Source organism: Toxotes jaculatrix, chromosome 23, assembly GCF_017976425.1.
Source record: "Toxotes jaculatrix isolate fToxJac2 chromosome 23, fToxJac2.pri, whole genome shotgun sequence".
NCBI lineage: Eukaryota > Metazoa > Chordata > Actinopteri > Toxotidae > Toxotes > Toxotes jaculatrix.
This window is the reverse complement of record NC_054416.1, coordinates 10,647,324-10,662,674: the sequence shown is the minus strand read 5'-3', so window position 1 is coordinate 10,662,674 and position 15,351 is coordinate 10,647,324. Positions and strand designations below refer to the sequence as shown.

Below are 15,351 nucleotides of genomic sequence, written 5' to 3'. Positions count from 1 at the left end.
AATTTCAGCAAGGATTTGTCGTTGGAGAAGTGATTAAAAAAAACAGACCTGTTAATAACGTTAATAGTTATACTGCATCCTACATTGTAAAAAAAAAAAACGTTGTTTTTACAGTAATGTACCGGCACCTGTGGTTGCCGAAATAGCACCATTAAATTATGGTAAAACCTTTCCTCCATTTACAGTAATAAACTGTATTGATACTGTTGATTTTACAGTTAATACATGTGGTTATTTCAATATTTTATTGTAAAAAAAATGTTCTTAGATGGAAAAAAAACATAGTTTTACCTGAAAATTCACATGGAAACATGTTATTGTGAGCAGCACGGTGGTGCAGTGGTTAGCACTGTTGCCTCACAGCAGGAGGGTTCCAGGTTCCGGTCTGGACCCTTCTGTGTGGAGTAAAAATTATAGAAAAATACTGTAATAAGCACATTTTTAAACTGTAAACTGTAAGAGAGAGAGAGAGAGAGAGAGAGAGAGAGAGAGATGTGTGTGAGAGTGACAAGTTCTGTGTGCGTGTTTGTGAGGAACTTGTGGTCTCTCTCTCTCTCTCTCTCTCTTTTTCACACACACTCTCTCTCCCAGAAAATCGTTTTTATGTCGTTTTTGACCCAGTTTTGATGCTTTACTATACTATGTTGTTTTTCACCCAATTTTGATGCCTTCTGTAGCTCTTTAATAACAATTAATTCTTATTATTCAATCAAGAGAATGTACAAGGAACACAGCAAATGAGAATGTTTCAAAGAACTTCATTGATGATCACAAGTAGAGCAGACTTCTTGATGTGTATGCTCTGGCAGGAGGCAGATCCCTGTCAGATGTGATCTTGATTACTAGCGGCTTCCCACGTGTAGAACCGCCCCCCCCCCCCCCCCCCCCCCCCCCCCCGCCCCCCGGAGCTAAGACACTGGTGCTGGTGATGATGATGGACTGAACTTATCGACATGTTCTTGTAGAGAAACTTCGTAGAGGACGGTTTGATTGGAGATAGCCAGCAACCTGCGTTGAGGTGGGTCGTGGAGCGTAGCATCTCTGAAATACCTGAATGACAGCAGAGAAGGAGAGCACATTTACTTTTTTAAATTACATTTTAAAGTCTTACTATACTATGTCGTTTTTCACCCCATTTTGATGCCTTACTATAATATGACCTTTTTTTGACATTTTGAGGTCATACTAAAGTATGACTTTTTTTGGCCGATTTTGATGCCATACTATACTATGACCTTTTTATGCCAATTTGAGGCCTTATTATACTATGACGTTTTTTTTTTTTACTGTCCTTACTGCAGTTTAACATCTTATTATTATCACCCAGCTGCCATATGGCATATAGTATGAGGCCAACAGCCAACTCACAGCCCACCGTGCATCCAATTAAACCCCACTGCTGCAACAGCAAATCTATCCCTCACTCTGACAAATGTTTGGCTTAGTAGATAGATAGAGATACTTTATTAATCCCCGTGGGGAAATTCGTAGTAATTCATCTCCTCAACCCTGAGCTTGCTATTGTTAGATATGCGTGTGAAAAAATATCAGCATCCAGGGTAAACTAAGGAAGGAGATTGTACAAGTGGCAAAACTTCACAGATAGCAGAGCAGGAAATAGCAGGGAGCAGTAACAAGACTGCCCAGCGTTCATTTTACTTAGTGATAATTCAATAAGTTGTCAAAAACACACTTCTAAACCTTATGCACAAAAGCTTCCCTTTCATGGTCACATTTATAACAAGCCACTGTTGTGTTCAAAGGCAGAAACAATGTCAGCTGATACATACTCATTTTTATTCCTATGCACTGTACCTGAACTGTATGAAGGAATCTGTTTTCATGGCACATCTGTGAATCTTATGACTAAATGCAGAAAAGTTTGTTCCGGATGCCCACAAAAATAGAGATGGGCAATCCTCTTTTAAAACACCTTTAGTATAAACAAAACCTTAGCATTTTTACTTCTTCCTGTTGTCATTTAGCATTCATCAGTCTCACTATACCTGGAGTTTGTTTTTTAAAAACAAGAATAGTTTGTCGAAATTAGCAAATTCGCTCTTTTTAGCTTTGCCACAGGTAAATGGCCACAGATTAGTGAGGGAGAAGCAAATTGGTTAATCCCTGCATTACTCATTTTAAACAAATCATTATCTGACTCCAGGCAATGCAAATGTATTGTTAATAACTTGTGGAGATTATTTCTCTTCTTCTCTCCCTGTCAATTTTTTAAACTGAAACAAAAGAAAGTTAATTTTCCTGTATGTTAGAAAGTCGCACTTAAGACCCTTGCAAAGAATATCAGAAAGTTTCTTCTTGCATATTTTCTTGTATACTTGTGTCTTGAGAGCAGCCATTGAGTCTGTGTAAAAAATCTTTAGTGTTCCCAGGCAGAGTGAGCATTAGCAGGTCAGCTTGTCCTCAGGTCAAGTTAAGGGCCACGAGGCCAGCAGAGGGACAGAGCATTGCTGGACAGACTGAAGGAAATCCTGCTTCAAACTACACAGGAAGACCACCTTCATCCGTCTGTCTATCCACCCTGCTGCAGTCAGGTGATGCCGGGAGGGTGACTGCTCTTCCCTCTGCAAAGACACAATATTCCAGCAGTCTAATCACCACAACATGGTGTAATCATGATGGACAAAACTTTGAAGTTTGTTTATGCTGCTCTTGATATGCATGAAAGAAAAGATTACGTAGTCACTATTTCATCTGCTGTGACAAATCCCAAAGGAGAGCCCATTCTGTCAGCAGTGACGTGACAGCAACACAAAGTCAAAGAGTGTAATGTACTGCCAACAACAAAAAGATAAAAATCATCTAACGACAGACAAGTCCATATACTCATATGCCAGTGAGTTCCTCGCCTTTTAATGTAAACCATAATGCAATTGTGATTTTAGAACTGTATCTTGTAAAATGACCAGCAATCTCTCTAGTTTCTACACACAGAGGCCTGTAAAAAAGGGGGGGCTGCATTGGGACCAAAGAAGGGCTGGAAGTACACAAACATTGCAAGCTCAAAGCAGAGGAAAACGGGTAGAAAATCAGGATAAGACAAGACTAATTATTGAGTTTATGCTCTGATCTTTTTTTATCATTTAGCTGATTACCATCTTCCTCAGTCTCTTTGTTCTTCTTACTTCATCCTCTTCTAATCCTGTATTCCAGAGGATTCAAGCGTTTATCTAAATCCCATCTCCTGATAATGCACGCATATTTCATCATACATTGTAAACAGTGCAGACTGATGTTTTCTGCTTGGCTTCACAACATTTTGCATCTTTACATCATGTCTGTGGTGTAAAGCTGTCAGCTGTTTATCTTACTAAACTGGAGGTTTGACCTCGGCTATAATGAATCACCATGTAAACCAATCTGAAAAAGCACACATCATTTCTTAGCCTCTACAGACTCTGCGCTCAAACCGCACATGGTTAAACTAATAAAAAGTACACACTATGACATAACAACTTTCTGACAAACTTTTCAACCAAGTACATGGCAGGAGAATGTAAACCTGATTTTGTTATTCAGTCTAGAATTACATGGCTGTCTGTCACTTGAGCATGAGGCTTATTAGCTTTGCCAAGTCCGAACAACAGGATGTTTTCAAAGCAGCAAGGTAACGTAGCGTATAGAGACAATGTCCTTCAAGAGCAGGAAACAGGCCTGAAAACACTGTTTCCTCTATTTACAGAGTCATTAAGCAAAACCCTGTCAGCTCCACAGGTGCTGATGAGGGTGGACAGCATATGTGATTTAGCACTGGTTAATTTAGTACATTAGTATATTAGTAAATTTACAAACAACCAAGACAGTTACTGAAAAAGATCAACAGCCTCTGCAGTACAGAGGGTCACTGGGTGAGACATTCAGCAGAATCTGCTGGACTGCTTTACATTAAACACTAAGATTATTCTCTCTCACTCTGAAAACATGTCTTTCAGAGTGAGTTCTTGCTCTAGTGTTGCTATGTCCTTAATAAAATCTGTATTTAGCACAGCTACATCTAGATTTATATCACAGACTTGTTCTCTCACTAACACACATTTACTGAAGTAACTTTGGTCTCATTCAGATTCATTTACAGCACACAGCAGGACGAGGGCGCTGTTCCTCCAAAGCAGATAAAGTTTCAAAGTTTCTTGAGGTTGTGGAGTTGAAGGCCGCTAATGGAAGGAACAAAAAGAAATCACTCTCACTATTCAAAACATGAATGTAGAAAAATGCCTGTGTGTGAAATGAAGCACTGTCTAGCATTACCAACATATCACACACCAATATAGCATGAGCTTTTTGGATAATATTGAGCCACAAATGACAATCTCACATCATCTATAAATCACCATAAAATGCAGCAGCAGTAGGTAGTAGGAGCTGGAGTGAATTATACTATGATTAGATTAAAAAGCAGGAAAACTGTTTGCAAGACTTGTTATGTCATAAGGGGAACTAGTGACAGACATTAACACAGCACTTCTAAATTTTCTATAACTATTTTTATAAATAAGAAGTTAATCAAGAGGGTCCGTAAGTCTGACACATTTATTTTCAAAGATTAAATTGCCAGAAATATCTGGACCAGTAAGATTATCTTGACATTGCTGTAACAGTAGAAGAGTTATTTCCTTAATGAAGGCCAAAAAAATCATCAGGTCCAGACAGTTTTCCCACAGAATATTATGAGAAATATCTTGAGAATCTTTTCTAACAATCACTTTCTAATCTAATCTAAGAATCACTTTTACTGGGGTAAACATGAAAAACATTTAATGAAACTCTGATTTCTCTAATTCAAAGATACCACAGACCCAGGACGTTTTGGAAGTTTGATCAATGTCTCCATTGCAAGATCACAAGATCCTGAGTCTGGAAAAGATTCTGCCACACCTAATACTCTCACATCAAGTGGGATCAATAAAGGGAAGGTTATCCTTAGACAATTTTAGACATCTTATACACCTCATGTGGTTTAATTGATGAAAGAATCCCAAGTGCTGCCTTCTCCTTAGATGTCAAAAGGCATTAGATCATATCGAGTTTGTCAGACTTAATTTTACAAAACTAATAGGAAGAGCAGAAAAAAAAAGTAAGTATGGTAATATATACTCTGGAGCTACCCCTTAAAAAGCAATAACTCCTCAATCTGTTCAGGGATAATTTATTTGTCATTTGAGCAAATTAAAGAATGAAATTATGAGAGAATTTCATGTAAGTTATAAGAGGATTTCTGGATTTATTTACATCTGAGGAGCAAATTCTTAGACAAAATGTGCAAACATCTAACATTAATATGGCAGAAGGATCTTGATGAGATTAGGGAAGATTTGTGGCAGGACGTGGTCTCAAATGTAGACTGGGCTACAGGGGATACAAGTTCATCCATCATAAAACTGTACATAGATATTATTTTACAGCCCTGAAATTGTTTAACATGGGCTTAAGCCAAGATAATAAATGAAAGGTAACAGGGAAGTGGGCACATTCCTATGTGTTTTGTGGGAGTGTTCCTTGGTGTTGACTGTAAAGACATATTAAAAACCCTGGAGTGGCTCAAATATGCTCTACTAGAATCCCCACAGCTGTGTCTATTAGGGAATATATGTTTTGTGCTACCAGGGCTTACTAAAGCAGTTTGGGCAGTAACAGGTTTTATTGTAGAATCCAGGTTTTTTTTTTTTTTTTAGATAACTGTAAGGGCCCACGTAGACCAGAAGGAACTTTTGGCAGAGACTGCTTCCTTTGAAAATCTTCATTTACTGGGTAAAGTAAAACTAGCCTAATCTAGAATATTTCTTTGACATTAAAGGTGCAGCATCTTAGAGAGGGTACAAAAGTTACAGAAAATGAAGGAATGTTGGGTTGCCAGGGTTTTGAGTTTTTATATTTGTCCTGTTTTCCTATTTGTATAATTTGTATAAAAGTTTCAATGCCAAAAAAAAAAAAAAAAAAACAGGCAGCACTTTGGGATTTTCATACAACCAAACCAAACAAAATAAGACAACCTGAATAACTAGTTCAACACCACGGTATCTTTCCTAAACTACTCTTAACACACACACACCAAGTCTGTCTCTACTGCCCTTCCCCCTCATTTTCTTCTCTTCTGAACCTCAACTTATCAGGAAAGCCTCCTCACTCTCACCCCCAACACCCCACACCCAGCCCCCACTGCAACAGGGATGGGGTAAAGGGGGGGTATAACATGTCTTGGATATGAGTGGTGGAATTTATGCGCTGAGAGGAGTTGTTGGAGAAAGGCAGGGGGGCAGATAAGCCTGGTGGGTGGAGAGAGAGAGTGGGATGGATGAAGGGAGCGCAGGAGGAGGGAGGGAAACAGAGACAGCACTGTGGACTCTGTGATCAGATGGAGGGGGGTAAAAAGGGGAGGGTAGACAGACAGAGGTTTGACATACTTAAGACAAAGACCACAGTAATTGGGAGTTGAATTGTTTTCAGCAGCTGAGGAAGACGCATCTCTGTGCTACGACTTCACCACCACAGAGCAGGACCTTGATGTTGCAGAGGCCCTATCAGCTCCACTGACAACTCTGGATTGTTGGAGAAAAGAAGCAGCAGGGGAGCAGAGCTGCAGGAAGCCAACATACCAGCATACCCCCACTAACTAGATAAGGCTCCAGAAACACTCCGAAAACTCTTTTAACTTCACGTGAGGAAAGCAGGGGAAAAGTGTCCCCGTTTCTAGACAGAGGAGTCAAGACTAAACAGAAAACAAAGAGGGGCTGTGCTGAAGTGTGAGGAGAAAACGTGTGTGTGTGTGTTTGTGGAGGGCTGACTGGACAGAAGAAGGGGTCTTGAGAAGAAGTGAGACAAGCCGCAACAATCTGGAGGAGGAACAGCAAGAGGTCCACCGGGCCCCACAGCACAATGTGAGTACAAGAGCAGCTGCATCACCGGCAAACATTTCAAATCATATTATTATGACTGAACCATCCAAACATCTTCACACACTGATTACAGTGAAAATTTAACTTACGTACATCTGACATTCAACATCAACAACTCAAAGAGCTCTGACAAACACAGAATTAATTTCTGCAGCTGGTTTGTTCCAGACAGTTGAGTAAAAGAATAACAGGACAATAGGACAACCTCCCTGCATCCTCCAAGCAAGACAATACCAAGAGCTAGCTGATCATATACACGACAGCATGCACATTATGATAAGAGTTTAAAATCAATCAAGAAGATGCACTGGGTGACTCCACGCCACCATGTTCCAGCTACACCAAGAATATTGCACAATATTCCCTGATTTCGGATGTGTTATTTCTAAAAAAAAAAAAAAAAAGCTATTTAAACAATAAAAAGAACAGTGAGTAAAATGGGTGGTGCACCTATTTTCAGTAAGGGGCACAATGAGTCATCTCACACACATGTGTGTGCGCGCGTACACTTTCCTGCCAGTCCTTCCTGTGTGACCTTCCACCTTACAACAACACTTGGGACAACAATGGGAGACAGACATGGAAAAAACAAACTGCGTTAAAGCACCCAGGTCAGCATCATAAATAACGTCTTCGGCTGTTACTGCCGATATCAGAATCAGAATCAGAAAAACTTTATTAATCTCTGTAGGGAAATTCATCCAGCAAGAGTGAAACAGAAGCACGACTTTCTTCTTATTTTTCCCACTTACAGTTATTGCATTTAAACTTCAAGTGCACATTTACCCAAAAAACATTTGTATGTAATATTGATTATCATCACATGACAGCAGTGCCTCTGCTCAGAGAGATTACCAGTCCATGCTAGCTGAACTATCTGAACTATCTGACTGAGCGATTAGCTGAAAGACAATGAACTCTTGGAGTTAAATAAATAAAGCAGCTCTTTAAAAGACTTCAACATTAACTGACAAAAAAAAAAATACCACAACCCTTTCAGCAACAGCAGAAACTTCTGTTTGTCACACAAGTTACACCACAATAGTAATTTAATAAAAATACTGCCCATCACAAACACCACTACAGGTACAGTCCCTCTGCTGGCTGATACACTACAGGTGACAGATTATTGCAGCTCAGAGCATCCTGGTTCTGTACACGTACCACACGTCTGTTCACACAGTACGACAACAAGGTACTTTCACAGTAATGATACTGCATCTTCAGCAACCAAACTTCTGTGACTGCACTATCAGAGACTTATCTTGAAAGCACCTATCGCTTCCTGTTGTGTTGGCTCAAAGGAAAGACTGACAGGTTGACTGGGTCACCAGCACTGGGATTTTTCCACCGGCAGCTGACCCGGCCCTGTTACTCACAGACGTCCCCTGTCTGACTGTTGCATCACCGTCTCCTGACATTTGAGAAGTGAGGATATCCTGTACCAGACACAGCTGTGCGACACACAGAACGCTACAGGTGTTTCTATGACATACTATTTTAATATTAGATTTTTTTAGGCTTACTCTATTGTTTGAGAGAGAACATTGATATGATAAAAACGATACACTGGCTGATATTAGTTTTTCTCCACTAACACGATATTAAAATTTTTTTTACGAGGATTCCTAAAATTTGCTTTTTAATGTTTTTAATTATTTTAAACGTGCTAAAGATATGTTTAAAGTTTAAAAGAATAAACCCTGACATTAAATTTATGTAACTAAGATTTTAATGTGATGCAATTTCTGCATCTTTTGTGCTCTAATTTAATTCTTGAATTTTAAAATCATTAATATTTATATATACGGGCACTACTACTACTGGCTTTACTTCATGTATGGCAATTACTGGCCCCCCTCTCCTTTGGGCCAGTCAGCTCTGATAATGATCACCTCACAGATTACATCACACAGGTTTTATCTGCCAGGAAGCTGGCAGATAAAACCTACTGGTGAACTCAAAGCCTCTGAGGCTGGGTTCAAAAGAGCTGTGTGACCACCACAGTCACACATTACTGTACTAATCCATTCTCTTCTCAAAGTGTTTTTCACAAATATAGTGAACAAACATGCCAATCACGTCTGATTGCAGTTGTGTTCAAACAGAAATTTCTATTTCAGTCTCATGAATTAATTTTTCTGTCCACAGTTCACTATGAGTATGACTGGTACTCTAGAGAAGGGGGCCCACCATCAAGCCTTGGACCTGTCTGAGGAACTGCCGCCTCATCACCACCATCACCACGCCAACCACCACCACCAGCATCTCCACCACTCCAACTCTCTAGCTTCCACCACCGCCATGGGTGGAGGCAGAGAAACGCCTTCGCGTGTAGTCATACCTCCTCCTTATTCTGCAGCAGAGAGCGGCGGTGGGGGTAGTGAGGCGCCTCTGGAGCTGAGGGGGTCCCTGGACTGCTGGGCGTGCTCCGTGCTGGTGACGGCTCAGAACCTGGTGATTGCCGCGATCAACGCCTGCCTTGCTGGACTGGTGTTTGGCACCATCCTCACGCCAGCCATCGTCATGGTGGTGTTTGGCTTCCTCTGCCACTCTACAGTAAGAACAGTTGGGGGAGGCTGGGGAGAGGGTGGAAGAGAGTGTGTGCATGTTAAAGGATTTTGGTTAACATTTCAGTATGGATGCTCTTTTTCTTCTGCCTCACACTCACCCACAACTTGAGCTGTCACACTGCAGCTGGTTAAACGTTATCTATCCCTGCTCTATGTTTGTCCTGTGGGACACTGCACTGAATGAGAGCATGCAGACATTTGATAGAAAGAAATGTATTGTTCTGTTGCACTGTTGCAATGAGGCACAATTTACCACTGTTTAACACAAATAATTCACCCACTGACATTAAGTCTAGTATTTGGTCTCTTACCAATCTTACCAAGCCTTCATTTGACTTGCAGTGACGGGAATATATCGCTTTCCAATAGATAGTGTGCGTGCATGTTAGTAAAAAGTAAATGTTTACGCATACATTTGCCTCATCTAAACAAATGATGAGTGAAACAGGGAGATAGCTACATCCATCTTTTTATGAAAGACCTGAAAGTCCTAATCTCGTAACTTTGATCCGAAAGTTTGAAACAGTTCTGCCTGGGGCTGAGGGTGGGGTTTGGCTCGGTCAGCGACGAGGGGTTTCATAATCAGATAAGCCTGGGGTTCTCTCAGATGTTGAGAAGATGGGTGAACTGGAGGCGACGGGGGTGGGGGCAAGGGGTGAGGAGTCTAGGGAGCCAAACGTCAAAGCACAAAACTTTTAAGACCGCTTTTTGAGTGTCCTCAAAGATTAAAGAAGCTTTGAGGACAGAAAAAATATGAAACAGCACAGGGGTATGTGATGAAAACCAGGAGAAAATAGCAACTCAAGCAAAACAACCTATTTGACCTATGAGCCAGAAAGTATTATCCTGGACTACCCCAAAGAGTCATCACGGTTCACAGACTTTTAATGCATACCAATGGCATTTCTGTAGGCCAGGGACCTCCTTGATGACTGGAGAAATCAGGATTCTCTCTGTTCTCTTGCTCTCTCACAGCTAGACCTCATGTGACAGCAGCTTAGAGAAGGATTAACCAGGACCTGAGAGGATGGAGAGAGAGGGGGGAATCTAAAGGAGGAAAAAAAAAGGGGTGAGAAGAAAAGTAGAGAAAGGTAGAGAAAGAAACGTGGGTTAGTTATTTAGGGATCCTCAAACTGAGCAGGCTACACTGAGCACACTTTACAAGGTATTTGAGGGACTTCTGTTGGCAACACCCATCCAGAATCACACCCAACACAAAACCTCACGAGCAAAAACACGCACACTCTTAAAAGGCCTTTCTCTGCGAAAACCTGGCTCAGATCTGGAGCCGTACATGAGGCCTCACCAAGTACAAACAAACACGGGCATGTGTGGGTCTTATCTGTTACAACTCCTACCCCCAGAACTCCCCTACACTCTCCTTTCACCCTTTACTTTTTTTCTTTTTTAAAACATGTACTGAAGTTTAAACCATCTCTCTCACTTGCTTACTCTTTCCCTAACACCCTCGCTCCTTAATGTTTTTCTTTCTCTCTGCAGCTGGTATTCCTTTCAGGCCAGCTGTAACTCTACATCCATCAGGATCGCATCATAATATTTCTGTACTTCGGTGTCAAAAAAAAAAAAAAAAAGTCAGTGCCAACATTTGGAAATTACCATTTTCACTCCTTTTACAACTATGTGAGATTCCTGTAAACTTTTAACCACTAACTATTAAACTAATGTGCAATTTTCTCCCAAAAAGCTGATGAATCAAACCATGACTTTGACCTTTCGTAAGATTTATCTCAGCAATCAGTAATTTTTAAAGATACAAAATACATAATAGTTCAGCTATTATCTCATCAGCGAGCACTCTGCTATAATAAATACTGTTCTCCCCCCAGAGCTCCCTCAGTCCTGCAGCCCCCTTTTTACTCCCTACACTTTCCTCATGCACTCAAATGTTCCCTTCATCCTTCATGGGGTGATAAGGATGATTCAGGCCTGCTGTCTCTCCATTCCTCTCCCACACTCAAACCCTGACCCTTTCACCTCCTCTTCTCCCTCTTCCCCAGTGTTACTGCTCAGAAACAACTACACATGTTTTGACATGCGGCATTTACTGATCAACATCTTCGATGGTTCACTGCTGTTTTTTAGCAAGTTCCTACAACCTTTTTTCTTTTTTGGGGGTCAAAATGAGTCTTTAGAGGGATACTGGTTCAGTGCATTCATGTGTCAGACACACACACACACACACAGCTACCAACTGCTGTCTGTCCTCACCTCATACACACATACCACACAGAGCACATCATCTCCAGTCCTTATCTGTTATTCCCAGCACTTCACACAAGTATTTAAACGGTTGATGTTCTACTTATGAAACTCAGGAATACAGCAGAGTCTGTAAATAATAATCAGGTAATAGAAATCCAGCTATTGCCTCTCGTTTATTACTACAGCAGAGGTGCAGTTGAGCGAGGTCTTAACTACCAGACTGGGGGTTTACTGGGCAGTGGCCAGGTGTGAGTGTTTGTGAGGTGTGTGAAGCTACAATGGCCAAATAAACATGTTGGCACAGGTGGCACACTGAAAAACGTACCTGTGCAACAACCTTTCACCAAATGCTGCCTTTCCTCTCTTGTCCCCGCAGGTCCGCCCTCATGGGACGACCCCCTACTGCTCCGACCTGCTGACTGACGGCGGCTGCGTGGCTCTACTTGTGGTGGGCTTCCTCTTGGTGACACCTCTGCTGGTCTTGGCGCTGGCTGCATACTGTCGCCTGGCCCGACACCTCCAGCTGGGCCTGTGCTTCATCCCATACAGCCGGGCCGTGTACAAGAACCTGCCAGCCACCCAGCACCGCGGCATAGGCACGGGCTGCTGCGGCGGAAGAGATGGAGCCGACAGCGGCGGGAAGGGGAAGGTCTGGGTGTGAGAGACGAAAGACGGGAGTGAAGAAGACCATTAGATGAAGTATTTGCAGGGAACTGAGCAAAAGGACAGGGCTGGGGATGAGTAAGGAAACACAGGAGATATAAAAACAGTAAAAACATGTACCAGAGAATAGAGAAAAATGTAAATGACAGTTACTTTAACAGCCAGCTGAACATCCTGGAGGACAAGTTACACTGTTATAAATATTACTCCCATACCTTAATGTCAGAGAAACATTATTCACTGTTTAGAGAGATAAACACAGTGTACTGAGGAATCTTCTTCATTGGTATGGACACATTGGCTCTTTTCAAAGTTTTAAACCAATAATTCACACTCTGTAAATTAGCATTACTTAAAAATAATCAAAGGTGCCTCACAAAACCTGACTGCAGGGGGTTAAAGAAAAGAGGAAATTGGATAGACTTCAGCATCTTATCTGACCTGCATACGACCTTAACTTTCCTGAGTGAAACAAAGGAAAAAGGAAAACTGAAAACAGCACACCTCACAAAAGGTTGTATTGACACTAAATATAACTGTATCTCATTACATGTATGTTATTATGAAAAACATCATTTGTCTAGTGTAGTTTTCAGTAAAGCAAACTGTGACTGCAATTTAGTGCATTCGTTCCTTTTTCTAAATAAAGTTTTTGGATTCAGCTGGACTCGCGTCTGTCTGTCCTGCAGTAGCACAGGGTGCGATGGCTCGGGTCTACTACTAGGAAAAGGAAAGTATTATGCAAGACTGTTCCCAGTGAAAGAGCGACAGCCCAACACCAATCTGATTGTACACGCAGTTTAAAAACACTTCCGAGTGCCACGCAAAACAGCACACAGTTTCCGTGGAAACAGTTACCATTGTCAGAAAATGTCCCTGGAGAAATCAGGTCTGAAAAATAATTACAGTGGAATTTACGAGTGCATGTAGGCGACTGAGCAGATAAAAACTGGGGGTTAATGTCTCCCTCAAGTGGTGGAAGAGTGGACTGACAGGCGATACAGGCGGACAAAGAAGACTGTTCTCATAAAAATGACCAAGTATCATAAATAATCGGCAGCCCCTCACAGGCTGCATATGTCTACTGCGTCCCCTGATTGAAATGCTCAGGATAAAAAGATAAGAATATTTCTGTGCATTGCAGAAATGTACTTCGTTTTCCTTATCTACGCCACTGCCATCTATATATTAATAATATTACTGAATTAAGTTTATAAATGGGAGATGCAGACAGAAAAAGGGACTGAAACCTAATATCAATGACTTCACCTTCACTGAATTCATTCATGAAAATGCAGCACACAGCAATACACACTTTACATATGTTTGCACACAGCCATTGCTTTGTGCAACACTATGATGTGATTCCTTCTATGTATTCATGTATTTCCAGCTTCTACACATTATTTAGAATTACACATTCAACAGCAGATTATTAATCATAACACATACAGTGAAAATGTTGACAATAGACACACACTACTGCACACATTACCTTCGTACTGCACATACACGCTTATATCCCCTCAATACAACAGTTGTTCTTCTTCAACAGAATTACAGGGGAGAGCGCGAACGCAGTCCCCCACTACCAGAAATTATGCAGTCGAGATTCCCACATTTGGGGAATTCGCAGGGGTCAGCACAACCGGAGTGCAATGGCTGAGCCTCGCCCTGGGTGAACCACCTTCTTGATCATGGTATCTCCCCTGCCAGGTAAGTATGAGTTGTACATTCCGAACGGAGCGGTCTCATCCGGCCACACACCGGTCAGCCTGACGGTGTCGAGGAAATGCGCTGTGATGCGCTGTTAGGCTGAACACAAGGACCCAGCGATTTTCAATACATTAACCATTTATATAACGTTCATTTAAAAATAAAAACACTTAATTGGAGTATTTTGGACGCTTATCATTTCCCATCATGCTTTGCGCACCGTCACTTGGCGGGCTACTTCCGGAAACATTGTTTTTACTCAAACGTTTGCTTTCAGTGATGCTCTAAACGTTTTATTTTATAACTATCACCTGTTATAAATGCTGCAGAACAAGTGATGTGAGTTCCGTTCTCAGCTTTAGTTTCGTTCGTCGACTACAGAGACACCACTGTACAGTAACACACCGTCTCCGATCAGAATATCGTTTATATGTCACTTCTGCTGCTTCCCTAACAGCAGAGGACAGATATCTGAATACAACGTGTACACTGCAATGCACGTCCAGCAGAACAAAAACAAAAGTCTCCTATTTTTTCATTTAAACTGATCTATTGCCAACAAAAGATGTCGCCTCCTGTCCAATGTTTACAACAAACGCCATGAGTTATAGCACCATCTGGTGTAACGCACAGGTACGCGAGGAACAGGCAAAAGCTTGCTGTCTCCCAATCAGGCACACGTATGTCGCGCCGACGCGACGCACAGTGCCCGGATGGAGGTTGAACGACAAACGTAAAGGTAACCACAACAACGACAACAACGACAACAACCATAATAATAATAAGAATAATAAGAATAATAAGAATAATAATTTTACAACACCAGCATAAAATAATTAAAAATGTTAAACATCAGAAAAAAAATTATAAATATAATTCTAAGTATTAAAAAAATATACATTAAAATGAACAATCAGTCTCTAATTTTTCTTATCTGAAATTCCGACTCATAGCTCGGTATCATAGCTCGTACAGAAGAATCCACTTTGTGAGCTCAAACAGACAGAGGGGAACAGTAAGTAAAAAAACAACAGGCCTGTGTTTGCTCAACAGTAAAATACCTGCCTTCAGCACATATCTGGGTCATACCTCAGCCTCAGGAGAGTGGACATGTCTTCAGTTTTTACATCACAGTGAAATGAAGAAAATGGACTGACATGAAATGATGTATGTGAACAAATGTAAATAACTTTCTTTGTTTTTCAGTCTGCCATTCCTCCCAGTTCTATAGCCCTAAAAAGAAAAATACTATTCACAATAACACA

General features: G+C 41.2%; 1 protein-coding gene, 1 long non-coding RNA gene and 1 other non-coding gene across 4 annotated transcripts; 1 reads left to right on the top strand and 2 right to left on the bottom strand.

The window, feature by feature from the left end:
• Nucleotides 1–914: 914 nt before the first annotated feature.
• LOC121176713 lies at nucleotides 915–12,117 on the bottom strand. Its single transcript, XR_005893046.1, has 4 exons — nucleotides 12,033–12,117; nucleotides 10,380–10,531; nucleotides 9,256–9,490; nucleotides 915–1,050 (listed from the first exon to the last, which is right to left on the bottom strand). It is a non-coding gene; the product is annotated as an uncharacterized LOC121176713 (long non-coding RNA).
• tmem88b (transmembrane protein 88 b) lies at nucleotides 6,406–13,031 on the top strand. 2 transcript variants are annotated; one of them, XM_041030762.1, is made up of 3 exons: nucleotides 6,406–6,893; nucleotides 9,063–9,470; nucleotides 12,084–13,031. In XM_041030762.1, the coding sequence occupies exons 2-3, from the start codon at nucleotides 9,069–9,071 to the stop codon at nucleotides 12,366–12,368; spliced, it is 687 nt and encodes a 228-aa protein (XP_040886696.1). In that variant the 5' UTR covers nucleotides 6,406–6,893; nucleotides 9,063–9,068; the 3' UTR covers nucleotides 12,369–13,031. The 2 variants fall into 2 exon arrangements, with proteins under 2 accessions (XP_040886696.1, XP_040886697.1); XM_041030763.1 differs by lacking the exon at nucleotides 6,406–6,893 and adding an exon at nucleotides 8,238–8,390.
• An 899-nt stretch (nucleotides 13,032–13,930) lies between these two features.
• Nucleotides 13,931–14,094, bottom strand: LOC121177570. Its single transcript, XR_005893288.1, has one exon. It is a non-coding gene; the product is annotated as a U1 spliceosomal RNA (small nuclear RNA).
• Nucleotides 14,095–15,351: the final 1,257 nt, after the last annotated feature.

Excerpts from the sequence above, each read along its gene's own strand:
- tmem88b (XM_041030762.1), top strand. The coding sequence starts at position 9,069 with ATGAGTATGACTGGTACTCTAGAGAAGGGGGCCCACCATCAAGCCTTG. Across the intron at positions 9,471-12,083 it reads GCTTCCTCTGCCACTCTACA|GTCCGCCCTCATGGGACGAC; the intron begins GTAAGAACAGTT and ends TTGTCCCCGCAG.